This window comes from Vidua chalybeata, chromosome 6 (genome assembly GCF_026979565.1).
Source record: "Vidua chalybeata isolate OUT-0048 chromosome 6, bVidCha1 merged haplotype, whole genome shotgun sequence".
NCBI classification, from domain to species: domain Eukaryota; kingdom Metazoa; phylum Chordata; class Aves; order Passeriformes; family Viduidae; genus Vidua; species Vidua chalybeata.
In genome coordinates this window covers 59,393,165-59,419,925 of record NC_071535.1, presented here as the reverse complement: position 1 = coordinate 59,419,925, position 26,761 = coordinate 59,393,165, and the positions used below count along the sequence as shown (strand labels likewise).

At 43.3% G+C, this 26,761-nt stretch overlaps 2 protein-coding genes across 16 annotated transcripts in view; one reads left to right on the top strand and one right to left on the bottom strand.

Moving 5' to 3' along the window:
* The window catches only part of BTBD10 (BTB domain containing 10), a 29,669-nt gene extending 20,638 nt beyond the window's left edge, over positions 1–9,031 (top strand). For all 7 annotated transcript variants that reach the window (XM_053944418.1, XM_053944417.1, XM_053944416.1 and 4 more), the window contains 7 exons: positions 87–280; positions 946–1,231; positions 2,875–2,977; positions 3,686–3,806; positions 4,800–4,997; positions 5,589–5,699; positions 7,976–9,031. In XM_053944418.1, the coding sequence (XP_053800393.1) occupies positions 127–280; positions 946–1,231; positions 2,875–2,977; positions 3,686–3,806; positions 4,800–4,997; positions 5,589–5,699; positions 7,976–8,286 (1,284 nt within the window). In that variant the 5' untranslated portion in view covers positions 87–126 and the 3' untranslated portion in view covers positions 8,287–9,031. The remainder of the gene's footprint in view (positions 1–86; positions 281–945; positions 1,232–2,874; positions 2,978–3,685; positions 3,807–4,799; positions 4,998–5,588; positions 5,700–7,975) is intronic.
* Positions 9,032–9,316: 285 nt separating this feature from the next.
* Positions 9,317–26,761, bottom strand: part of BMAL1 (basic helix-loop-helix ARNT like 1) — a 48,716-nt gene continuing 31,271 nt past the window's right edge. For 7 of the 9 annotated variants that reach the window (XM_053944404.1, XM_053944403.1, XM_053944402.1 and 4 more), the window contains 12 exons: positions 25,570–25,649; positions 24,495–24,587; positions 23,403–23,520; positions 20,657–20,806; positions 18,699–18,945; positions 15,438–15,544; positions 14,944–15,094; positions 14,315–14,403; positions 13,340–13,448; positions 11,523–11,616; positions 10,443–10,545; positions 9,317–10,014 (listed from right to left, as the gene is read on the bottom strand). In XM_053944404.1, the coding sequence (XP_053800379.1) occupies positions 9,854–10,014; positions 10,443–10,545; positions 11,523–11,616; positions 13,340–13,448; positions 14,315–14,403; positions 14,944–15,094; positions 15,438–15,544; positions 18,699–18,945; positions 20,657–20,806; positions 23,403–23,520; positions 24,495–24,587; positions 25,570–25,649 (1,502 nt within the window). In that variant the 3' untranslated portion in view covers positions 9,317–9,853. The remainder of the gene's footprint in view (positions 10,015–10,442; positions 10,546–11,522; positions 11,617–13,339; positions 13,449–14,314; positions 14,404–14,943; positions 15,095–15,437; positions 15,545–18,698; positions 18,946–20,656; positions 20,807–23,402; positions 23,521–24,494; positions 24,588–25,569; positions 25,650–26,761) is intronic. The other 2 variants (XM_053944407.1, XM_053944409.1) reach the window with 1 other exon arrangement.

Here is a 26,761-nt window from a genome sequence, read left to right as displayed (position 1 = left end):
ATGGAGTGTGAATGCCTTGAAAATTTAGATGTGTAATGTCTCTGAAACTTTGAAATGCTGAACATGTGACTTATTTCTGCTTTCAGCACCTCATCCCGTGTTGCTAAAGGAATAGACTACACCAAAATGAGCCTCCATGGTGCGAGCGGTGGACACGAGAGATCAAGGGACAGGCGCAGATCCAGTGACAGGTCTCGTGACTCGTCCCACGAAAGAGCAGAATCTCAGCTCACTCCATGCATCAGGAATGTCACTTCACCAACAAGACAGTATCATTCTGGTGTGTGCAGATCTCTGCCATTTCAGGATTAAAATTCTCCAAATTTGAGTACTATTTTGTTAAAGGAATAGAATAAAAAGTGTTAGTGTTGATGGCACAACATACAGATTTCTTACATATGCCCTGGCTGGGAATACCCTTCTTTGATAGGCTGTAACTTTTTATTTTCCAGTCTGCAGTGTGTATTCCTACATGATGCTCTGATTTAGTTCAAATCACAAGAGCAATCTAATTTTTATAAGATAATTGACTGAATACATTCCCTTTACTCTGTAGGGTCTAGGTATTTGGAAATAGAGGAAATAGGGATTTTTTTTTAAGTGACAAAATATGGTTTGTTTCTTTGAGCTGTAGCACCAACTGTGATGCAATAGCTTCTGTGTTGAGTTCCTTTTTCAGTACTAGAGTAATAAATTTTCTTTGTAAAGACTTCTGGGGAAGGTGAGGTGGATTTGATGTCTAGGTGATACAGACTTTGGAATCTCATAAATGGGCAGTTATTTTTGAAGGTTTTTTCGACCAGAATAGATTTAACCAAAATAATTTGTACTTAACTTCTCAAATGGATGTGTTTTGTGCCCGGAAGGACGCAGACTACATAGGACTCCTGTAAATCTCCGATTTAATTTCCTGTTTATTCTCCTTCCACCTCGTCACCACCGAAGATCGCGAGAAGGATCACAGTTCATCTCGGCCCAGCAGCCCCCGGCCCCAGAAGACGTCCCCCAATGGTTCTGTTGTCAGCATGGGCACCAGCAGCAGGAACAGCAGCCAGTCCAGCTCCGATGGCAGCTGCAAGGCTGGTGGGGAAATGGTGTTCGTGTATGAAAATGGCAAAGAGGGAGCTCGCAACGTCAGAACCTCCGAGCGAGTAACGCTCATCGTGGACAACACCAGATTTGTTGTAGATCCTTCCATCTTCACTGCGCAACCTAACACAATGTTGGGCAGGTTTGTATCTTTTTTTGGTTTTGTTTTTTTTTTTCCTTAGTCCCTAACTGTTACAGAGAGCCATTAATCCTTTGTGGGTATTCAAAATGTTTGAATAGCTGTTGGACTCCTATTGCTGCAGCTGATCTTGCTGATGTTACCAATTTCTAAATGCCTTTAGGTAAAAATCAAATGCAAGTTCTCTGGTTTTGCAGGGAAGCCAAGAGATGTCTCTTACCTAGAGATGACAGCTGATAAATAAATTACCATTTGGGAATTACCAATGGGAACCATGATGTTCCCATTTCTTTCTGTCTTCCTGGGCATTGCTCCTATGTTCAGTCTGCCTCACTCTTCCTCATTTTTAAAGCTAGGTGCTTCATAAAACGAAGTGGCATAGTGAGTGTAGATAGTCTCTTTCAAAACAGCAAGGAGGAAAATCTTGAAGGAATTTATTTTGCTTAGTGGGCCTACCCTGACAATGTTCAAGATCAGCCTATTTATCTTCTGAAATGTCAAATAATCAGTATAACAGCCCTGAGCCACTCAGCAGAGAGGCTGAATGCTCAAAATGATCAACACTTGAATGCAAGTCTGCAATATGTGTGTAATGTTTTCTGTAGAAAACTATAATGAGCAACATACTTAACATGTTTGCTTGGTGGGAAGAGATTCAATACTTGACTTGCTCAAATTCTGGTTGGTTTTCCCTTGTCCAAATGCAGAGGGCACCACTTAAAATCTTGCATCAAGAAAGAAAAGAAAGGTTTGTCTGTGTCACTTTGGATTTGGCTTTTTCATTAAAATACAGCTATTTCTCAGCACACAAGGGTATAATCATATTTAAAATACATGTATATAAATCTCTTTGCCACAGTACAGGTAATAAATGTGATTAAACTATTTCTGCTCTGTTTAAATCACTGCAGTGTGGGATAAATAGTACCTTGGATCCCTGTTTTGTGAAATGTTGGGTGAGTCACAGAGAAGGCAAGAAATACTTCTCTGTCTAAACTGTCAAAAGAAATAAATGGAAGTAAGAATCAATAGAATTAAATAATTGATTTAAAGCACTTGCATATTATACAATACATGCATACATGTAAATATCCAGACACACTGGAAGTGTGTATCAGCTGAAAAAAACCAATGAAAGTTTCTTTTTCCATGCCCAGCCTTAGAGTAAGTGATGCTGCCTAGTGCACTGGATTTTTTGTGCATGTGTGATGCTGAGTTATTCTTCCTTTGCTATTGTTTCAAGGAACCAGGTTATTTTATCCTCTGCTAATTGAAAAGTAGGTTAATAAAGATATGGAAATACTGCTCTAAAATGCAGGTTATTTATAAACCCACTTCCCCTCAATGTCAGTCCTCAGGACACTAAGCAGGAACAGCTTGGGAGGTAAAAGTAACTATAATAAGAATGTGTTATTTGCCTTAAGCCTGTATCCTGTTAGACTGCGTTTTTCTAAATATTATTTCTCGTAGAGTGGTCAGAAAAGACACGTCAGATCATGAAGTGAAAAACATAATCCCAACTGAACAGAATGCACTGCTTTCCCCCTGCAGTTTCTGTACAATTTGTTGCATTTTATTTTGCTTATTTTCAAACAAGAAAACCATAGTGAGGAATTCTAACCCAAATTTCTGTCTTTCTTGAGCAGGATGTTTGGATCAGGCAGAGAACACAACTTTACACGGCCCAATGAAAAAGGAGAGTATGAAGTTGCTGAAGGAATTGGTTCCACTGTGTTTCGTGCTATTCTGGTGAGTTTTTAGAGGCAAATACTGTTAGGACAAGCACTATCAAGAAGTAAAACATCTTGGTTTAACCCAACTTGCATATCTAGATTTTGTGGATGGCATAGATACTGCTCTTCATACTGTTTAGTAGAAGGAGTAAGATGCTTGATATGAACCCCCTTTTCCTAGACATGAATATGTGACAGTCAGGGAGAGAGAAAGTACACATGAAAGAAACCAAAAATTACTGCTGCCAGCAATCTGTTCACCTTTTCCTATGCATTTAGTTCACCAAATTCAAGTACATTCTGCCCTTCTAGGGCTGAAATTAGGTGAAACAGAATACTGGAAGTGAACTTCACGCAGCTAACAGGAGTAAAGCAGACTTCAGTCTGAGATGGAAATGGCTCCTTATTTAATATCCACACAAAGAAGCAGAGGTGCTGGACTGCTTTGTCAGCAGCCTTGGAATGGGAAGAGCTCAGTGAAGTACAGATAAAAGGCAGCAAAATTATCAGTATTAAAAGTTGTTACTTAAATAACAATTTTAACCAGAACTTGCTGCTCTGAAAACGGATAAATTTGAGGACAGGAATATTCACAAAGTTTAACATTTGTTTCTTTCTTACATTTTGGGGGCTTTCTTTGTGGAGAGGGTCTCATGAATGAAATGATGAAATGTTTCTGTTGGTGGAGGTTGTGCATTGTGTTTTTTCTTGGTGCATCCTGCAGGATTACTACAAGACTGGGGTGATCCGCTGTCCTGATGGGATATCTATTCCTGAACTGAGGGAAGCATGTGACTATCTCTGTATCTCCTTTGAGTATAGTACTATAAAATGCAGAGATCTTAGTAAGTACAGAGTTTAATAATTTGAATTATACAAATTGACTTAAGTGCATGTGTGTTAATTCTAAATCATGTCCTTTATTGAGATAAAGAAGATGGCTGGCACTACATGAATAAAATCCATCCCTTTTTATCTCTTATGTAATAAAGCCCTAAAACCAATGGATTTATGTTCTTTGAAAAATAATGTCTGATATTTCAGCATCTAATTCTGTGCTGTGGTCGCCCTGTGGAATACTTAGCTCTATGGCTGCATTTGCAGGACAGATACAGTAACATTCAGTGGTACCTTTTTTTGCAGAGGACAGAGAGGATAATTTTTCATCTCGCTTAGGAGAATGGGGCTGTCTCCCTGGTGGCAGTGGCACAGCTTTGCTGGTGGAGTGGGCTGCTCCAGGGTTCCCAGCACGTGCTGTTCTCTCCAGCTCCCTCACTCCTGAGCACAGCCCAAGCCTGGGCCTGTGCCTCTGGTTGCTGTGCTCTCCCTGTGTGTGCAGTGCAGGGCCAGCCCATGGCATTCCTGCTGGGAATGCTGTGCAGGACCCCAGTGCCTTCCCTGGCAGGGCCACCCAGCCTGTCCCATGCCCGAGCTCTCTGTCCTTACAGGGATTTAGCAGCTCCTGCCCTCAGGGCTTTGAGAAGCTTTGGTTTTAAGCTGCTGCTTATGAAACAAGAGTTGTGTGCTCTGTTCTCCCAGCAACTGGCTTAAATGATGTTTCTTTTAGGAAAACCAGGAGCAGCCTTGCACAATTACCAAATATTTAGAAGTAGTAAAATGCAAAAGAGGTCTCAAAGTCTGCCCAACACTATGTTGGTATATGCAGGACAGGCTGTAAATACTCAAACAAGGTCTGAAGTTACATAAGCTCATAGATGAAGTGTTTTTACACCTGTCTGCAGTAATACTACCAGATAAACAGATCTACTCTTTCTTATTGCTGCCTTCATCTCTTTACCAAGCTCTCAAATGTGCCTATGCTTAAAATCTTCTTCTAGGTGCTCTCATGCATGAATTGTCAAATGATGGTGCTCGCAAGCAATTTGAGTTTTACCTGGAAGAAATGATTCTCCCATTGATGGTAGCCAGTGCCCAAAGTGGGGAGAGGGAGTGCCACATTGTTGTGCTGACAGATGATGATGTTGTTGACTGGGATGAAGAGTATCCCCCCCAAATGGGAGAGGAGTATTCACAAAGTAAGTTTATCCTCATTGTTCCCACTAAGCCGTGGTAGAGGTAGCAGTGAATGTGCTGATTTAAAGTTGTTGTACAGAAATAAACCTCTTAGTTTGAGTAGCTCTGCTTAATAATATTTTGTTTCACAGAAGCATATGTTACTTGTTATGTTCAAATGTAATTAAAAAGAGAAGCTAATTTTTATTATTAAGGTATTGTCAGCCAGTGAGGGGGAAGAAAATACTTCTGTAGAAAGAGCTTGAGGAAGGAAATGGGTAGGAGTCATTACTGTGGGAGAACAACTAGAGTTTTTTTTGAGAAAAAAACAAGTGCTACTATTTTTGGAGTATTTTAGTTGTGTGGATGATGAGTTTAAGCACCTGTAAATGGACTGTACTGTCCATGTACATCTTGTCCTGCAAGATGTGCACCCAACCCATTCCCCAGTATCTTCAGTGTTTTTCTCTAGAGTTCTTGAGTTTCTCCCCCTCTTCTGAAATAAAAATACTGGAGTAAAGCAAAACAGTGGAAAAGATAAACTTTTGTGTTTTAAGGCTAGAAGGTTAATATTTGCATACAGGGAATTTTTTCTCATTAAAATGTATTTTTAGTTATTTACAGCACAAAGTTGTATAGATTCTTCAAATACATTGAAAACAGAGACGTGGCCAAATCAGTTCTGAAGGAAAGGGGGCTCAAGAAGATCCGACTGGGCATTGAAGGTAAGGGAAGCTTTGCTTGTGCTCTCCCTCTTTGGCCTTCAGGATCTGCTGCACTTTGTTGGGATCTGAGATATTTAAATGCTCCCGAGATTGTAGAAGTCTCTGTCTTTCAGCCCTGCTGCCAAAGAAGGATTTGTAATTCATCTGTGCTGGTTTTCAAGGTTGTTTATTCTTTCTTATCTACAATATTTTCTCTCTGACCTGCAGCAGGTCTGTCCTGCAGGACAGTGTGTGGGGCTCTGCCCCTCAGTGTGATGTTACAAACATTCTAGACTAGAAATGTGTTACATTTACAATAACGTGCCAATATCCATCACCCATGTTGAACAGTGTGTGCCCAGCCCAAACCAATAGAAAAATGCCAACACCACAGTGAAACATGGAGGGCATGAGGAAGAAGAAAAAGGACAAGGCACGCCCAATTTCCTCCATCTTGTCCCCTTTGAACCCCTTATCTAGAATCCTAAAATTCTACTTTTGCATCCGTGCCACACCAATTGCTACTTATATCAAACACTCAGAGCTTGTAATTCATCCTGTAAGACTGAAAACTCTTTTCCATGGACAGAGATCAGAGACAGTGTCTCTCAGGGCTCGGTACAGGGGGGGCTTCTGACCCCCTGCCACAGTTCCAGACCTTCCAGGGCAGCCAGAGGGATGCCCTGGATTCCCACAACACTTCTCTGCTGTATGGCTTTCTCTGTAGATGGAAAAGCAAGGGGTCAGTGTTGTCTTTCCTGCTGAGGCTGGGTGACAGAATGGCCAGAGGGAATGGTACCCAGCTAGAACACCTGACTATGGGCTCCAGACTGGTGTCCAAGCTGTGTCTGGCTGCTGGGCTCTGTGCAGGCACCTTAGGTACTTTCTACTGCCTTCATGACTTGCATCTCATGCCCTGTGCCCTTGACTTTCCACACAAAATCTTCTCTGTGCTTTGTTTGAAGTAACAAGGCATTTGTACAGCTTTGGATATTGTGTTCTTGGGCTGGTATCCTTTCAAGGGTGTGAAATGAAAAATGTCATGTTAAGTGGCAGGCAGACATTTTCTTTCAGGAAGTACAAAACTGTCCAGTGGATCAGTGAAGTGCAAATAAATACTTTAATGTAAGTTAGGAGGCTGCTCTGTAATATCTCACTGAGTAATCTGATTTTTATCATGAATGTAAGAACTGGGTTTCTTTGCATTATATTTTTCTTGTGATTGCTGACCCAGATATTTTAGAATCCAGCCTTTATAATTAGCAGGATTTCTATCATTCACTCACCAAGTTGTCATAGTTACGTTTGTAATTTGCCAAGAAAAAGCAAATGCTTTTAACTGGTGAGCTCTAAAATAACTGATTTCAGCTGAACAAGGTGGCAGCCTTCTCTAGCTAAACAAGAACTGGCCCTGCCTGTAATGCTGGCTAAATAGCAGATTATTTCTGCTGGCATTTCTTGGTTTGACAAGGAACAGCTGTGGCACCAAACTGCTGCTGCCCTACAGTAATGTGTAAAATGGACATTACTGTTGGGGCACAGGGAGAGGTGACTCAAACACAGCACAACCATCTGCACTGGCAGTGCCAGTGGGTGCTGTGCTCTGTGCAGTCAGTGCAGATGTTGTGCTCTGTACAGTCAGGGCTGATGTTGCTGTGCTCTGTACAGTCAGTGCTGATGTTGCTGTGCTCTGTACAGTCAGTGCAGATGTTGCTGTGCTCTGTACAGTCAGGGCTGATGTTGCTGTGCTCTGTGCAGTCAGTGCAGATGTTGCTGTGCTCTGTAGGGCAGGGCCGATGTTGCTGTGCTCTGTACAGTCAGTGCAGATGTTGCTGTGCTCTGTACAGTCAGTGCTGATGTTGCTGTGCTCTGTGCAGTCAGTGCTGATGTTGTGCTCTGTACAGTCAGGGCTGATGTTGCTGTGCTCTGTACAGTCAGGGCTGATGTTGCTGTGCTCTGTACAGTCAGTGCTGATGTTGCTGTGCTCTGTACAGTCAGTGCTGATGTTGCTGTGCTCTGTACAGTCAGTGCCGATGTTGCTGTGCTCTGTACAGTCAGTGCAGATGTTGCTGTGCTCTGTACAGTCAGGGCTGATGTTGCTGTGCTCTGTACAGTCAGTACAGATGTTGTGCTCTGTACAGTCAGTGCCGATGTTGCTGTGCTCTGTACAGTCAGTGCCGATGTTGCTGTGCTCTGTGCAGTCAGTGCCGATGTTGCTGTGCTCTGTGCAGTCAGTGCTGATGTTGCTGTGCTCTGTACAGTCAGTGCCAATGTTGCTGTGCTCCTGCCTTTGCCAGGTTACCCCACGTACAAGGAGAAGGTGAAGAAGCGGCCGGGCGGGAGGCCGGAGGTGATCTACAACTACGTGCAGAGGCCGTTCATCCGCATGTCGTGGGAGAAGGAGGAGGGGAAGAGCCGGCACGTTGACTTCCAGTGCGTGAAGAGCAAATCCATCACCAACCTGGCGGCGGCAGCAGCAGACATCCCGCAGGACCAGCTGGTGGTGATGCACCCCACGCCGCAGGTGGACGAGCTGGACATCCTGCCCATGCACCCCGCCCCTGGCAGCAGCGAGCTGGAGGCCGAGGGCCAGAACCCCCCGCTCTGATCGCGCTGCCCCACCACAAGCATGCTCCTACAGTGACTGTGCCCAGCTCATACCACACTGCAATGCCAGTTTCTCCATTGTGTTCCGGTGTTTAGGACCTGGCACGGCCCCGGGGGGTGCCTGGTTGCTCTGGGAGGAGCGCGGCTCCGGCTGCTGGGCTCGGTGACGTTCGTGTCTGTGTTTACCAGTAGGTTTGTGACGTTGGTGACTCGTGAGCTGGCCTGGCCCCGCTCCGCGGCCCCGCAGCGCTGTCGTGGCACGGGGTTAGGAAGCAGAGTGGGAATTGATAGTAGCACTTTACAAATGGTTGAGAAATGGAATTTGAAGCCATTTTTTATAAATGTATTGCACAATACTAACAAAGTGCTTCTATCAAAGGTATTAACTGTACATAGTTTTGCTCTGAATAGATTGACCCTTTTAAAGTTATTGTATATGGTTGAGCACAAAACTACTTACTCTTGGGTTTTTGGATTGAGGACGTGATTCAATAACCCATGTAACATCTTGTTCAAGTTCTTTAGTGAATTTTTTCACTTGTTTGCAGCGTGAGCCATGTTCAAAAATTGTGAACAACGGACAGGGGCTTTATCTTAAATTTTGCCTTACCTTAAGCTGTTCACAAATATTTATTTAATACATTTTTCATAAGTGTCATGAAATAGGAAAATGCAAATGATTCATTCTTCATTTATTAATGATTGTAAACAAGTTTTTCATGCAAATAAAGTTTCCATTATTTTAATGGGCTTGAATTATCTGCAGATTATGAATTTTGCAATTAGTTGCTTTTCTTTCCTCAGGGGAAGGATGGTCAATATTAAGTGAAAAACAAGTATTTCTTTAAGATAAATCAGACTATTTCAACACACCTACCTCTTGTGCTTTTCTCAGGCTAAACCTGGATCTAGGAGTAAGTAACAGTAACTTCTCTGGGAATATTGTCGTGACAAAGTCGTGTAAGTGTAGGTAAGGCACTGGCTTTCCTCCCTTTTCCCCCAAGGCTAAAGAAATGATAAATACCAAGTGCTTCTAGCATGCACCTTCAGCAGGGTTTTATCAAATTTATTTATCAAAGTAAATGCTCCATCTTAGAACAAGGGAAACATTTATTTTAAAAATATTTAACTGTCTAATACATTACACTTTAACAATATTTATAGTAAAGGATTCTTACAAGAAAGAATAAACAGCTTTATGGTACAATTAGTATAAGAAATATCCACATGGGGACCGTTTTGCAGTGTAAAAACACACCATACATCTGAAATGGTCATTTGCATATAAAAGCTACCACTGATGCCAGTGAGTTGCACAGTGATTTAAAAAAAATTTCAAACAACAGAATCCAAAATATACAAGTATTGCAAGCTATACACAGCTAACCAAATCAACACAGAACACTGTAGCAGGTTATTCCACTTTGTCTGAAGTTACACATGGTAGGATGAGTTGCATTCTGACACCGCTTTTATGAAGTTCCCACATAAAAGCCTCTCAGTCCCACGAGTTTCACAGGCTGCAGAGCTCCACCAGTAAATGCACTTGGACGCTGGTGCTGGGTCACTCACAGGGGCCAGGGCAGGTCGCTGAAGTCCACGGGGCCGCCGAGCCCCGCGTCGGCCTCCAGCAGGCTCATGATGACCGCCATGGCCGCCTCGTCGTTGCTGGGGCTGCTGGAGCCCTGCTCCGTGTCGATCATGTCCATGCCGATGTGGGAGTTCTCCCCTGCAGGAACACAGCACGGCCGGCACCTCAGGGGGCTGCTCCCCTCGCTGCCAGCGTGCTGCAATGGCTCAGCTGGGGCCAGGGACAGCTGGGTGGCAGAGGAGGGACGCTGGGTCACTCCTCAGCAAGGGACACACCCCACAGGGACGACCTGAGTGCCAGAGTGCACGCACAACGCTGTAGCAGCATCTGGGGAGCAGCTGAGCTACTTCACACCAACCCAGGAAAAGAGGCCTCCAAGCACTACCTAAGGAAATTCCAGTATTAAGTTTATAAAACAGGCTGCCAGGTGCCTCTTTGGAGTGCTTTGTGCCTCAGCTGGAGCCTGCAGATGGTGAAAGCAAATTACTGCTAAAACCAACTGTCGTGTTGCAGTGTGCATGTGTGTTCAGCTGGTACTGAGGGTGTTCATGTGTGACTTCACTTACCCAGGATAGAGGAGTTGTCGGAATACGGGTACCCAGAATTATCCTGGATTTGCCCAGACAGCAGCCCAGCTGAAGAAATGTCTGGAGTGCCACCATTCAAGATCTTGAAAGACAAAACAGAAGCTCTAAAGCAGCATGAAATGGTGCATTAAGTCTTAAACTGTCCTATACTGGAATTTTCAATATAGGGTAGATGGACTTCTCAAAATAACCCTGTGGTTTATAACAAACAATCTTCAAAATAAGGAGAAATATCAAGGGGGTACTGAAAACCCCCAATTCTCCACCTGCATTTTCCTTTATACCATGCCAGCAGCCCCTGTTCTGTGGATATGTTGAATACTGTAGGGCAGAAGAAGAAAGAATAACTATTATCAGAATTGTAACTCTGTTCCAACCTGGAGTTTTATTTCAAGAACAAAGAGAGCTGGGCATAGACAGAAACATTTACTGTCTGTTCCAGTACAAGCAATTCTTACAAGCAAGTCATCATTTCTGAGCAAAAAAGGTTAAGTAAGTCTGAAGCAGTGCATAAGGATCTGGGTAAGTGTTCTTGCTTAGGATAAAACTTCCATAAGCATTTAGAATGGCTGGAAGGAGCCAGGACAAGAGTTCAGGTAGCTCAGTGCTGGTAATGGCACCTGAGTGCTACTCAAGCAATCTCAGAGCAGGGCAGGTGCACGGCCTTGACTTGAAAATAACCTCTGAGTGCCCAGGCAAGCACCCAGTTGTGCTGGTTTGAGCCCAGGAACACTGGTGGGATTCACTGGAGCACAGCCAGAGCTCAGTGCCAGCACTGCCAGCGTTCACCAGCACGGGGTGTCAGAGAGTTTTTGGAGGGATGTGAGGAGAGCTGTTCCTTGCAGCTCTGCTGAAAACATCCAACCTAAAGGGCAGGTGAGTGTCAAACACTGCTGGAGTTTGGGATTTACTGCTGGCTGCCCTTCAGGCAGTGCTGTACAAGGGGTGTGACCACCTCAGTGCTTTAGCTCAGCCCCTTTGCCAGCCCAGCAGCCAGGAGCTGTTTCCTGAGCACAGTCCCACATCCCCTGCCCTGCCTGTGGGGATGCTTGTTCTTACCTTCTTCCCTCCTGGCGAGGATGTGTCGGGTGGGGGGGTGCTGGTGATGTTCAGGGGACTTGAGCCACAGCTGGAAGGTGATGATCCTCTTATCCTAAAACATGCATAAAGCAGGGCATGCATTTACAAGCAACTCAGAGACCTGGAGTTTTAAATGCTGACCTCAGTATCAAGTCCCATAAGGTGCTAAAAAGAATGAGGCTTCATTTTTGTAATCTCCCCTTTTCAGTGTTCCTCACACCAGCAGGAGCAGCAATGCTGTTATTTGCAGCCAGACCAATGGTCCTGTGTAAATCCAGCCTGCTTGATCTGCAAGCTTTACCTGCTCCCTGTTTTCTTCCTGGACAGCCTTCACAGAGTCAGAAGGAAAAGGTCCTAAGGGGTCCCTAAGGGCTGCCAAGGAAAGCCTCATTTTTGAGTATTTTACTTCAATTTCCACCAGCTAAGAGTTCCAGCTGCCTCAGTCACAGTAACCCAGACTCCTCCAGTGAGCTCCTGCTACAGAAGTCCACTGGACACTGGATTGTTTGTAACTGCTCAAAGCCACATTGTTCACTTCCATTTTCCATAGCTTGATCAAACATCGTTAATAATGAATCAGGTATTGACTACAGGACCAATGAATCTCCAGACTAAAGGGAGGAGGGGTAGTTACAGAGAAAAGCAATGGAAATGGGATTCTTCTCCTTGGCAGAGTTCCCCTGGGAAAGCTGAACAGAAGGCAGCTTTGGAAAATAGTAACAGATGCTGAAAAAGGACTGGAACTAACCCAGGGTCCGAACTGAAATGCAAACATGGGTGGTAACTGCACTACTACACTCACTTGGGCTAATTAAATGTTTTACAGCTACTAAAAGAGATGGTTAAGCTTCAAAGTAATGATTCAACCATGTTTTTCTTTTCCTCTTTCCCTTTTTTCCTATTCCTACAGAGAGGAATGAAGCCTTAGGGACAGGTCTGCTGCTGCCTGAAGTGAGGACAGAGGGAGTCTCCTGCCTGCAGCAAGAACAAAACAATGGGAAACAGACTGAATGTGTTCCTGGACTGCAGCTCAGTCTGCTTAAATTGCTACCACCAAACATCTGCTGGGTGAGACCCCTTTTATAGGAAAGGGAACACAGCTCCCAAGAGGAAATCAGTGAGGAGCAGGGGATTTTTAGCCAACAGAAATGAAGTGGTACCCGTGGAAAGCAGCTGCTCACACAGGTGAGAACACAAGAAGCAGCTGTGGATCCCCACAGTCCCATAGTGACCCTGTGCTTGACCCAGCCCCACATCCTGACTGCCATGGGAAGGCCCCAGCATTGTGTCCTTGCTCCAGGAGCTGCAGGGGAACTGCAAAGCTCATCATGCACATCTAACAACTCCAAAAGCATCTGAGCGAATGGAGTGCACAAAAACAAACATTGCTGTTTTGGCACACAGTCAATAGCTTTGGCATTTGGAGGTTGTGCCACTCACAGCCTCAAGTCACTGGGAAAAGAACAGTCTGGGATGGATTTGTTTCTAGGTAGCTGCTCTTTTAAACTCCTGTTTCTGGTAAACAGGCCATCATCATCACCACTGCAAAGAAATGCCAATACATTTCTTTACAGTCTTTTGCAGCAGGAAGCTGGAAGGTTGGAACTTCATGCTTTCCCTGTGGGGGCTGACTGCCTCAGGGATGCTGAACAGGAATCTGTAGCTGTCTCAGAAGTACAGTGGGATCATTCCTTATTCAGCTTGAATTAATTGTTCTTTCAGAGGAAATTAAGGAAGTCTAACTCCTCTTAAAGAACAGTAATAAAACAGCATAACTTCACACCATTTTCTCTCACCTGTGAATCTCCATGATTTCTTCAGCAATCATCCTCCCTATTTTACCTGCCCCAGCTCTTGTTCCACCTGGAATTCCAGGCACAGTGGGATGAGTCCTTTTGGGGCCACCTGAAATGAGCAGAAATTTTAAGGTCAGAGAAAAGCTTGCAAACTTCCTCCACAGGGCAACTGTGTTTAGGCTTTGAGTGGCTGCAGGATCTTCTGAACAGGATTTATTGACAGTTCCACCAACTGGTGAGTGACTTCAAATGGATGAAAACTCTGGCTTGCACTGAGCTGTGCTGGGTCTCAGATGTCCCAGCAGGGACAGGACAGACCCCAGCTCTTAGAATCTGGCTGTTCTCTTTCAGAATTGAGCATCTGGTGCTACCTTTTGTCCAGAGCTGGTCCAGCATGGCCTTTTCAGACCTGCCCTACTCTGTGCCCAAACAGGCTCTTTCTTCTCCAAACATGTTTGTTGTCTGCTTGGTGTGAAGAACTTGCCAGTGCATATTCTATTCAATATGAGATAAACCCAAGGTACCTGATGACTGCAAATAAAGCCCCTGCAGGTAACTGCAGGAATCTAAAGGTGAAGGGAAAAGTGAGGTCTGACCAGTTAGGAGCTGTTACTGTAATGTGATTTCACACTTGCACAGCACCTGGGAGGCTGGAAAGAACACCTCCACTTGCACTCCCAAAGGACTACACTTGGGAGGAGCACCTGGAAAGAGGCTGATATACTCCAAGCAGAGTAAATCCCACACTGAGAGGGCAGGAAAGGCCTCAGCATTGCTTATCCAGAATGGATAATGCTTCTGGAAATGCATATTTAACAACAGCAACCCTCAGCAGGTGTGGCTCAGACCCAAAGCTAAACCTCATTTTCCTTAGGATATTAACAAATGTCAGTGCAGAAGGGCAGCAAATGTGTGCAGGCAGGATGAGCTGCTCCCAAGGCAGGAGAGCCAGTGATGCCTGAGCACAGGAGTTACCTTCTCCAGCCTGGAGCACGCTGTCCATGCTGTGTGGGGACGCTGCCAGCTGGGGAAAGGCCGCGTCCCCGCTGTCCAGGACCGTGGTGCTGTGGAGTGCAAGGATGAGAAAAATCAGGGACAGAAAACCCTACAGGTAGAAAACCCTACCAGTGATTAGGACCCAAGTTATGCTGCCAGAGTCTCAGCAGTGTCACCCCTGTGACTGACAGCAGGGCTGGATAAACAACAGAAATCAACCACCTCAAAGTGTGCAGTGCAGGACCCCAACAATTTCTCAGCACAGAACTCCTCAACAGCAACTATTCTGCTGAGAAGTCACCCCAAGAGAAAGGAAAAGGGTGGGGGAAATACCTGCCAAGGCAAAGAAATGCATGTCCCTTAAGTTCCTACAAAGACCAAATCCCAGCTTTTCCCAAAGAAAGAAAATATTTCATTTTCTGCAAGCTTTAACAACCAGAAATTAAATCACTGCAATTTTTAAACTAAACCACTTTTCCTTGGGGTGTTGTCTGGAGAACACACCAGTTGTCACACAGAAGGTGTGCACATATTTAGGTCAAATCTCACATGAGAAAAAGGCAAAGCAATGGGCATTCCCAGGCACCTGCTGAGGGAAAAGCACTTACGAAACGACTGTGTTTGTGGAGACAATGTATTCTACTTCTTTGGTCCAAGGGTTCATGAAACTGAACCAGCGACTCCGCAACGTAATAAAAGAGCCATCTTTTATTTTAAACTTGTAGCAATTAGTTGTAATTTTTTCTCTTGTCTGCAAAACTGAAGACAGGCAGAAAGCAAGTCATTTGTGTCCAGCAGGCACCACAACATAAATAGAGCTCTTATCAGGGAAAACCCAGTTAATTCCTCCCCACATCCCTCAGGAAAAATGCTATTTCTCCCTCATCCCCCTGACCCATCCTGAACCTCAAATATTCCCTACAAATCCATGCAAGTCTAAGATAATCTCAGTGTTTGGCACATACAGCACAATGCTCTTGCCTACAGCATTTGCAAACAGCAATACCCAAATCTTTTCAAGTCTGTTTGGTTTCCTTAATGCACAACAACTGTTCCCAATATTTTGAACAAAATTTCTTTCCTGAATGATTAAGAACTGTACCTTGTCTGTGACATTCTGCAAGATGTGCTATATCATCTTGATGAAAATATTCATAACACGAAGTACCTAGAAGTTCCTGGGGTAAGTATGCCAGGATAGCTGTTGCCCTGGGGAAGGCAGGGAGAGGAAGAAAATAAAGGAAAAAAATAAATCTTTTCAAGCTGAAGTATTAGTCAGAGATTCCTAAAGCTCACACTAAGGCTGGGTAAGGCTCAAGTAAATGCAGAAAGGAATTTTCAGCTTAGAAGGTAAAAAAAATTCCTTAAGAATACTATTTTTAATTCTCAGGTAATTAAAAAAGTACCTAACACCCAGAGCCCTCAGGTATTACATTTGACCTACCATCACCAGAGGAGATGTAAGACTTTCTAAATAGCTTTGAAGATTTGCTGTAATTTTGGGAATTTAAGCCTGAAAAAAGCTGCCTTGTAGCAGCCACAAGGTAACACGAAGCTTTCTGCACAAAGTGCCACTGCACAACTGACATGAAAGGATTGGAGAACTCAGGAGTGGGACAGAACAACACCACACCAAAATCAACTTGGATTTTGTACTTAGAAGAAAATTCTTAGAATTCTTAGAAGAATTTTCCTAGAAGAAAATTTTCTTAGAAGAGAATTTTCTTAGAAGAGAATTTTCTTAGAAGAGAATTTTGTGTTTCTTAGAAGAAAATTACTTTGGGAGAAGTGATGGTTCCTTGAAGAATCTGAAATAAATGTCACAATTTCAAACCATTCCAATTCAAATTGGCATGGAGGGCAATAAGGAACAAACCCAGGTAGGTCAACACCTCTTCTTTAATCTCAAAAAAGCCCAAATTAAACATTATAAAATGCAGACATTAGTACATATTAATAATTATGAATAAGAACAGAAGGAAAAAAGCTGATGCACAAAATCCTTAGTATTTCAATGTGAGGCATTTTTGTACGTTCCCAAACACAAGAGAATTCAGCACCAGTTGAGGACACCTCAAGTCCTCCTTGACAGGGAGATTGACACCCTCAGCCTTGGAGAAGGAAACAAGAATTCAAACTGACTTTTGTAGGGTGAGCCTTATGCCAGGACACTTAAAACTGCAAGAAAACTCATCAAAACAATCTCTAAAAGCACCACAAAGCAGCAAAACCAAGCCTATCTTTAAAATGGAAGAGCTGGAAACCCAGTCAAGCTTATTCCAGTATTTTTCCAAGGCTTTTAGCAGCACTGCTGTGGTGGGATACCTCACATAGATGGGGAACAACCAGCATGAGCAGCTACAGGTTATTTGCCAACCCTTTTCTTTTCACAGCAGGATGAACAGGTGCTGTGGAAAGGAGAATCTGCACCAGATTACAGACATCAACAGACTGGGTGCATTCAGTATCTGACCATGTGCAAGGAAGGAAATTGTTTGTGTCCTTCTGGAATTTCATCCTGTATTTACTTTTTTCCTCAGCTCGCTTCTCCCACTTAACAAGGCAGCTCTGAATCCTGAAGCTGTATCTGATGACATCTGCATAGATAAACTTAATTTTACTCTCAAATTCAGCATGCAAACCAATTAAAAGGCCTGAATAAGTAAGAGGAGAGATGATTCTCTTTTAAAACTCTGCTCAGTGTAGCTGCCATTCCAACAGAGAACATTGTTAAGCAGCTCCCTGGCTGTGGCAGCCCAGCTAATTGGTACCTAATCCATAGCTGTGCTTCTCCAGGGACCATGAAATCCATGAAGACAGAAAGGGTCACAGGGAGTTTAGGAAGTGTTTCTTTCCTGAGTTCCTTGGGCAAGTGATAAATGAACAGTGCAAGTCTATATGAACAAAACAACCTGGCTTGGAAATAAATTGTTTTCAACTTTTACAGGTGCCTAAATATTCTCTAGGCAAAGCAAGGATCATTGGATGTCAGCTTCAGGCCTACAGATGAGGCTTTCTTCTAAATAAATTCCCTTTCAAAAAGTCCTTTGAAGTAGCATAGACATCCCAGGGACTGTAAACAACAGCTGGAAAGCAATTCAATAAAAGCATATGTGTTTAAATCCAATGGGTCAACATCTTCTGAGTCTCATTATTTTAGAAATGCCTTCAAACTACACATCAGGGGAGTAAGTCTGGTCTTTTGAAAATAAAACTTGTCTGTAAAGAAGACAGAATGGCATTTTCTGAGCAACAGAAATCTACAAATGCTCCCACAGCTCCCAGAGTGAGCACCAGCTCTGAGCACTCAGGAGTTGGTATTTTCAAAAGCTTTCTATCAAATTAAAACCAAAAACACCCAACCTAACCAAAACCCACAAACCCAACCACTCCAAAACAGATAAATAACATAAAACCCCCCATATTTTCTGCACTTCACTTCCCCCCATGACTATCCTCTACTTTCTCTCAAAGGGCACTAAGGATCAGCTGAGTCTCCCCTGAAAGCAATTCCAGCAGGCAGATTCTGTCAGAGTTTGGAGCTTGGGCTTTTCTGAGTCTCAAGCAGCTGAGCCAAAGCCACAGGGAAACTGGAACAGCCTCATCTGGGCAGTCTCAATCCCTCTTGACAAGGAATGGAACCAAACAACCCCTCTCCAACCAACCCAGCACGACCTCTCCATTAACATCCTTCAACCTCCTACTTTTCCCTTGACGACCCAGTAATTTTCAAAGAAGATTCAGGTCACATGTGCCAGCTACTGAAGAAAATTCAAGCCCTTTCTTTTGGAAAAGGAATGAATTAGCCTTTAAGATAATAAATTGACATTTGAAAGCAGATACCACATGGGCATAAGTTCTCAAACCGTTTCCAAGAGATAACCCTTATGAAAAGCTTTCCTTCTTGCAAACACAAAGGGTCACAGAGAGAGAAGCATTAACCCAGCAGAACATGTCCTAGTAAACAGTTATGTAAGTGTACATGCTAGCAAAGCCTAACCCAGCCTCTGCAGTCTCTTAACTGCCTGGTGTTTGCAAGAGGTTTCAAGTAACAGAGGGAGCAGTTGGGGTCCAATTTCAAAACATTTTCTTCTGAAGATGACACACATACATAACCCCCCTAATGAACTGGCAGAGAAGATCCTGGCATTTATTCTGCCACGTTTTTGGAAGTTTGGGGGATTTTTTTTAAAAATTTAATCAGCCACACTGAACTAACAGCTTTGCGCTCCACCTCAAAAGCCAAGTAAAAAAAAAGCTAAAAAGGGCAGCAATTTCTTTTCCCAGTGGGATTTACACTGCTGCAAGGCAAGCTGTTGGTGAGGCAGTGCTGGACAGTGGAAGCTGCTAGGGGAATTCTCACCTCTGATCGACAAAGACGAACTTGCCGTCGATGGCGTGCCGGGACACGTATTCCGTGGGCTTCACCCGGATCTCGCCGTTCGCCGGCTGCGGGACCACGTGGGGATGGAGCCTCCCGATGGCAACGAGGCAACTCAAATTACAGCCCTCGTTATCTGGCTCGTTATCTTCATCCAGGCCCATCTTTGTTGGAGGCCAGCTTTTTAAGTAGCCTGTGCTATGAATAGTGCAAAAGCTTTTGCGGTCTGCTGTGAAAAGAAAACAAAAAACAAAACAAAACAAAAACAAACCAACAAAAACCCAAGAAAGCAGTTAGGTCGTGGGTACACTTTTGGAGAACTTCAACTCAGTTCTGCTAATAACGCACCTCCTCTCTTATTAAGGAAGTTTAGGATATTCTTCACTAAGGAGGGGCTGGGGGTGTTCAGCCTGGAGAAAAGGAGGCTCAGGTGAGACCTCACCACTCTAAGCTGCCAGACAGGAGGGTGGAGCCAGGTGGGGATCGGCCTCTCCTGCCAGGCAAGCAGTGACAGGATGAGAGGACACAGCCTCAAGCTGCATCAGGGGATGTTCAGGTTGGACACCAGGAGGAATTTCTTCACAGAAAGAATTGCTAAGCATCGGAAGGGGCTGCCCAGGGAGGGTGGAGTCCCCATCTCTGGAGGTGTTCAAGAAGTGACAACACCCAGTGCCACAGTCTGGCTGACAGGGGGATGTTTGGTCAAAGGCTGGGAGTCAATGATCTTGGAGAACTTTTCCAGCCTTAATGACTCTGTGATTCTAAGGGATTTTTCAGCGCTCCTGCTGTAATGCAGCTAATCTGAGATAATCCAATGAACAATTTATCTTGGCAAAACTACTGTTTATGCTGAAACATCACATAGCTCAGGCCAAGGTTGCTTTCGGTAATTTTGAGCAGAAATTGCATCACATTTTATTATTTCAGCAACAGAGGCAAATAACCCAAAGGAATGTATGAAGAAATTTGTGGATTAATAAATAAGATGCCTCTTTCATCTTAACCTCAGGCTCCTACAAAACCCATGTTTGGCAGAACATACTGTGTCTGGGGTGTACAGGGGACAGCTGTACATAGGGGTGATGAAGATCTGCAATGGCCAGTAAAAGTCAGTACCCAAAAGAATTCCTCAGCTCTGAGCAGGCCTGAAAACTCCAAGGAAGATGACTTTCAGAGGCAGGTGGAGTAAAAGGCTTATGCCAACTACACAAACTGGCTTCCTCAGCAGTGAGCACAAAAGCAGGATCCAAGGCTGAAGCTGAGCCTGAACCTCACAGGGAGTTGGGGCAGCTGCTGTAGCCAAAGAACGCACCAAAATTATTCTGCTCTCTTGCTGTTTGTCTTTTCACTTCAACTAACACCAAATGTATCATTCACACTAGTCAAAGAAGAAATCTTCACATTTGGGATAAATATATATTCCAACATGCCTAGAATAATAGCCTGCAGAGGAGAAAATACTACCAACACTGCTAATGCTACAAGCAAATATTCCAGGTGTAGGAATGCCATGTTTCCAGTACTCAGAATATACCAAACCCACAGATGAACTTAGAATTACACTCATTTTTTTGAGTTGGATATCCATCCACACATCACTGGGCAGAGACCAAGGAACAGCTCCCCTTTACTGGAGACATTGGCCAGGTGGTCAAGATGGACCAATATCTGAAGATGATGCAATAACCCCTCAGAGCTGTTGGCACAAGCTGCCTGAAAAAGTTTCAAGCAAGCAGAGTGGAGTATTTGGCTTTAAATGCTAATACAGGTGTGTAAGAGATACTGGAGGGGGCGAGAGGGAGTTTGAAGAAGTAACAGACCTACACATTGCTCAGAATATTAATAAGAAACGTCAATAAATGTAAAAAATTCAACCACTGCGAACGAGCGGCATTAAAAAAAAACCCCGACAGCCCTGGCAATAAAGGCATGATGGTTACCTTTCTTCTTGGAGCAGGTTGAAGGGAAATCCTTGTCTTCTACCTTGACGGAGGGCCTGTTGCACTTCATCCTGCAGAAGAAGGAGCGCCGTGCTCCGGAGCAGAGCCGCGAGGGCCCGGGCGCGATGTCCGTCTTGACCGGGAGTCCGGCTGGCAAACAGCGAGGGAGGGAGGGTCAGCTGCAGAGGGAACCACCCCAGAGAGCCCACCCCACACTGCTTCAACCTCACTGGGCCCTGCATCTCCTGCTTCTGGGGTTTTGATGTGTGTGACGGTGCAGGACCCAGCTGACCAGACTGATACCTTGGGGTTTAGCTTTTTATTTTTTCTTTTTTTTTTTTTGATTTTGTGCTGCTTTGGTGTGTGGGTCTGGGTCTCACATAAGGGGATAGTAAGATGTGGGTTTTCATATACGGGGATAGGAAGGTGTGAGTCTGGGTTTCATATTAGGGGATGGTGAGCTCTCTTCACAGAGTAGGGAGACAAAACAATTTCTAGCCGGGGACCCAAGGACAGCCAACCTGGATCTCAGGCCCAAGAGCATAAACAACGGGGACTGAAGAGACAAAAAACGTGAAGGATGGGACTTCATGGGCTGAGGCTGTAACTGGACAATTAGCTCCAATATGCTAATGGACCAAAACTTATAAAAAAGTGAGATCTTGTGACCAAGCCCTCTTTTGCTTCTATCTTGGAGCCATCTGGGAAGAGCCACAACTGTGGCTCTGGTACTGCCAGGGTGTGGCCTTTGAAGGCTCTTCAATAAATACCCTTTTTATTCCCCTTAACTCTGTCTAGCCTCTGTTCCAGCTGCTTAAGGCATCAGTACCAACACTGCAACTTCTGACTCTGCTTTCTGCTGCTAGAACACTGAGGCGAGCTCGAGAGCGTGGGGTTCTGAGTGCAAAGATCAGCAAGAGACTGGACAAATCCACACAAGTCCTGTGATAAACACTGCAATGTCTCTGATTCATTAAAAATAGAGTCATTACTTTTCCACAACCAGAGCAGAATTCCATAAACAGTCACTCAGACTGGCACTTCTCTATCACAACACCCTCCCAGGAAACACATGTGCATAGAGAGCAGAAGAGCCCCAGTGACACTCCAGGGAGAGATGGAGGAAAAAAGGTAGCAGGGACCCACTCAGGAACTGCAAATCCCCAAGACTTCCAGTTATGTCTCAGAAGTCTCTCCTGCCTTGCAGAAATAAGTGTACATGGACATGCCCTAAGAATAAATTCTGACCTTTATCATATTCTCACAGAGGATTCTTTTCTGTGGGAAAACCAACCAAAAGACATCACTCTGAGCCACCAGCAGAGTGCTGGTTCCACCAGGGCTCTGGGAAGACATGGAATGCTTCCATGGCATCATCAGGAGCACAGGTATCAGCAAGGCCAGTGCTCCAAAGGCTGGTGCAGGATTTAAATCACACAGCAACTTTTCCACAGCCTACCATCTGCTCCAACCATGTCTGCATGGGGATATGTAAAATCAAGCAGCTGTCAACGTGAACAAAAACTTCTCAGGCCTTGTGGACTTTTAACATAAGGAGGAATTCCAGCAATTCTAGTATTTTAGTGGAAAGTGTGCCTCCCTTACAATTCCACTGGAGTGAGGTGATGTCCAGGAGGTCAGGCTGCCCTGCACCACATGCCCTCCAAACTGCTGCACCGTGGTGTGAGTACAAGCTGTGCTGAGTTACTCATGCCAAGACAAAAATAAATACGTGCATACATCCTCATACTCTTCACCAGTACGAGTTCTTGAAATTCTACCAATCCGTCTATCATAGCAGATGGGAAGACTGTAATTCATAGTATTTATTTTTGCCCTAACTTTGTCAGAGCCATACAAAAAAAAAAAAAAAAACAAAACCAACAAAAAACCAGGAGGCAGCACTGGATATTCATGCTTGACAACCAATGAAACCAGGAGCCAGAAAAAAACTTCAGCTGATTCTGCTGAAGCCTCCAGGCTCCCTGCCCTCAAATGATCTCTCTCAGCTTCAGTTTCTGAAGTTGAGCTGGTGGCTTCTGTGAGCTGAGATCCAGGAGATTTCTGCTCCTGACAAGCATGAGACTTAATGACCTGGAAATCTGCAGTTGTGAGATACCACCTTCCACTTAAGCAGTGCAGACTCCTCTTATAAGAGGGAATTAAACACCCACTCACCCCAAAAGCAGCAGACATTCAGAACTACTTTAAAATACCAGAGTAGAACAGAGCTAAGGGACATGGCAAGAAATGAGTGCAAAGTTAAAAACCTTCTGAGAGAAAGGCTGAAAGAGAAAGGCTGGGTCATTGATGGCAGTAAGCAAAAAACAAGCAGATAAATAAAATGAATCCTCTATCTTGGCTGACAGCTAAGGACTACCAAGATAATGAGTGTATTCTGACCACAGAATGGATGGATTATGGATTGATACAGAATGATGGATTAGAACAAATGCTTCAGATGTTCTAATGGAAAAACTTAAAGCTTTGATGCCTGGAAGAGAGAGGACACCTCACAGGTGAAGCCAGTTCCAGTAATGCCTCTGTGCCACAGTGCATGCCAAACCCAACAGCTTCCAGGAACCTGTTTCACACTATTTTTTTTTCTTTTTCTCTTTCTTACTGTCTTTAAGCTACAACTTCCTTGGCATGAGACAATCCAGACAGCATCCCCACTTGTGACACGAGGCAAAGCCCCAGCAGCAGTGACTCTAGATGACATTTTTCCCAGAGGTGTAACACTCACTTTTTGCATCTATAAGTCTTTCTCGTGGCGCGGTGTCAGAAGAAGAGAGCTGCTCCTTCACTTTGGCAATGTCTTTAGGGTGGAGATAATCAAATAAACTTTGACCAATCAAATCATTCTGTAGAGATTGAACATTCAGTCAAAAAGTAAAATAATGGCTCAGTATGTTTTCTTTGTTTTAGCATGCAGTATGAACAATCCTTTTACACATAGGTGCAACCAAGGAATACCAAATATCCAGATCCAGCCTCATTGCAGGGGGTTTGGACTGGATGACCTTTAAAGGGTCCCTTCCAAACAAGCTATTTTATAATTCTATGATTTGATGGAAAGTTTTCTCTGTGTATTGAAGTTATGACTACATTACACAGTAATTTCTGTCATCATTTTTAGTAAGAGTTTTGCAGAATTGGCATGCTCAATTTCCCCCCACCAAATATTCTGGTTTTTACTCAGTCTTGCTTCTTCTACCACACATTTGAATGAAAATAAAATCCTAATTGCAAATGTTCTCTTTCATTATTTACACATGAATTTAGTATATACCTAACTAAAGGCTGGCTGAGGAAAACTTTTGAAGCTAATACAGGTTTAAATTTGATGAGGAGTGCAGATGACAGAAAGAATGAAGATTATTTACACAATACATGGTCCAAGTTAAGCCTTATGTTGAGCATATGTTAAAAACCTGACTTTGGTATAACTGCTTTCCAGTTTCCATCAGTAAGCATGCAAGCAAAACCAGAACAGGTTGACTGTTCAAAAATCCATGTGATGCTACTGGAAGAACCCCAGACTGATGTGTCAATATTTGCTTGCACTCCCAATTAGGTAATGCTTTTGCAAGCCTTGAGGGTAAATCCTTGAGCAGAATGCATTAAATTTAGTTCCTTTTCACCTCCTTGCTTTGAATGGAAACCAGAAACAATATTCTCTAATGACATGGCAGAGAAAAGCTCTCTCTCTCTCTTTGCAACACCTCTCAGCTTTCAGGACAGACTCTTCTCATGCCTACCCCCTAGTTAAAGGCATAACCATCAAAAAGCTCTCAAATCTTTTAAGACCTGATGTACTTAAAATGAAAAAGAATACCTGACTGTAGTTGAGAATCTTGAAGACAGATTCTGAAACAAACAGTATCTTTCCTCTGTCACAGCCCACAACAAAAAGGAATCCATCTGCTGCCTAATCGGGAGGGGGAAAAGTCAAATCCCAAGTTATACATCCACATTGCATCATTATAACCTTTAAAAGCACTTTGTGTAGAGTAGAATTTCTACACTAGGAGAGCTGTCTTAACATTTAGAGGTAACTGAGTCAACAGGAAAAAATGTGAAATTACAATGAAGGGTTTTTTTTGCATCTGCAAACATTTTTGGCACGATTCTGGGCATTGTGCCCAGAATGTAAAATAAATTTTATGAGAAGAAAGAACCCATGTCTTGTCCAATAATATTATGATTATGTTTAATAATTCCTTCAAATTAAAATGTTATTTTAACTGTACTTAAAAAAGCTCCTCTTTTAGAAACCAACCATAACCTGGATATTTATTTCTGTGCCTGGAGGCAACTAATTCCTATTTGCAAAGTCCTCTCTTTTAGTCACACACAAGCATGCAGGAATAGGCCCCAGTTATGTATCTTCAGAGTCACAATGCTGCAGAAATTAAATTCTGCATATGCTGCATCTGGACACTGCAGTGCTTCAACAATTACACAGCCACTAGAAGAGCTGAACTGAGTGATGAGAGAAGCTCTCCACACTATTAAAGCAGGCAGCCAAACACACTGAGTCATGTTACATCAGTGACCTCAATCAAAAGGTGCTCATTGTATCATTGGACACTGAAAATCCTGGCAAGGTAACCCAGGGCAGCAAGTCTGCAAGAAAACAATTCATGTGACTTTGGTTTGTACATGTAATAACTGAAGATTCTGATGGTTCCCATCTAAATCCCCCCTCTTCAATCTTTCTGCTTAAATTAAGAAATACTAGTCATCATTAAACTCACTGACTCTGTGAAGCAGGCTCCAGATTTCTTAATGATCCTCCATAATCAAAACATTTTTAAGGTGATACACAAGGTAGAAAAATACTGGTGCTGGGCTTTGGGAGGGCTATAGTCACAGATATGAATATCTCTTAATTAAAAGTTGGAACATACCCTGAGAATAAGATGTTTTAATTCATCATCTGATAGAAAAGCAGGCTTGTAGTTTGCTTCTGTATATGGATTTGTAGCACCTAAAGAAAACAAACAAACAATTCCCATATCATTAACATTACACACTTAAATGAGCAATTTTCCTTTGGCTCCTTCTTAGACTGTTGTTCATTGCAGGAGTTCTTTAAAATGAACTTTTTTGATTTTGTTTTACTATCAGCATGAGCTCTGTTGGTATTAACTTAAAAAAGGATGAAGCTTTTTTTGCCAAGACACAAGTACTGCATGAGGCAGAAATGCAAATTAAATGCCTCCAAGATATAAAAGTATTCCTTGACATATTACTGAACCCAAAGGCTGCCCTTGATTTATGGCCTAGTCTCAGAATTAGAAATTATAAAAATAAGATATGAAAGAATAAAAACATTCAAACTATTTCTTCTCCTTATAACTCAGTAAAACATGACAAGCTCATGTAAACAAATCATCACTTAGGAACTTACAAATCAATTCTCTCATTCCAAACCAAAGATAAAACCCAGCATTACAATGACATCATCTTACAATGCCAAAACCCCAAAACTGGCAACAAATGAGGCAGCTATTTGTTAAGGAGTAATTATTTTCATTCTATTCCCTTCATAAAGGCAGAGGAGAGTCAAATTAGTAACCACTGAAGTGTTATGAAGTATTAACCTCATCAAATGACAGCAGCAGGAAAGTTAAGCCTTCCAAAAATGCAAGGCTAAATATGACTGAAGGCTCCAGTCCTTCTAGAAATGAGGACAATCATCAGGATCTTTTTTACCATTAGCTGCATCCCTTTTTTTTTTTTCTCAGTAGTGAATTTCTTGAAGGCTTAAAGCTTTTAACATCAGCACCAATTGTACCCAAGCACTGATTCACCCATATGAAGCTTTAGGAACACACAGCAATTTCTCACAACCTCAACTCTTCCAAAGCTGTGTGTTTCCCTTAAGTGCTTGCAACAGAAACTCATCAAAAAGACCAAAATTAAGTTTTCAAAGTACTCTCTATTTTTTCCACACAGAGCTAAAGGTACAAACACAAAACCTTAGAAGTCCTGGGGGAATATCATACCTAAAATCTAGCCTCTCTAGCTAACAACTTGGTACATTGCCTGCTTAGAGCAGTGCTCAGGGTTGCACCAGAATTAACTGTGCACTGCTCT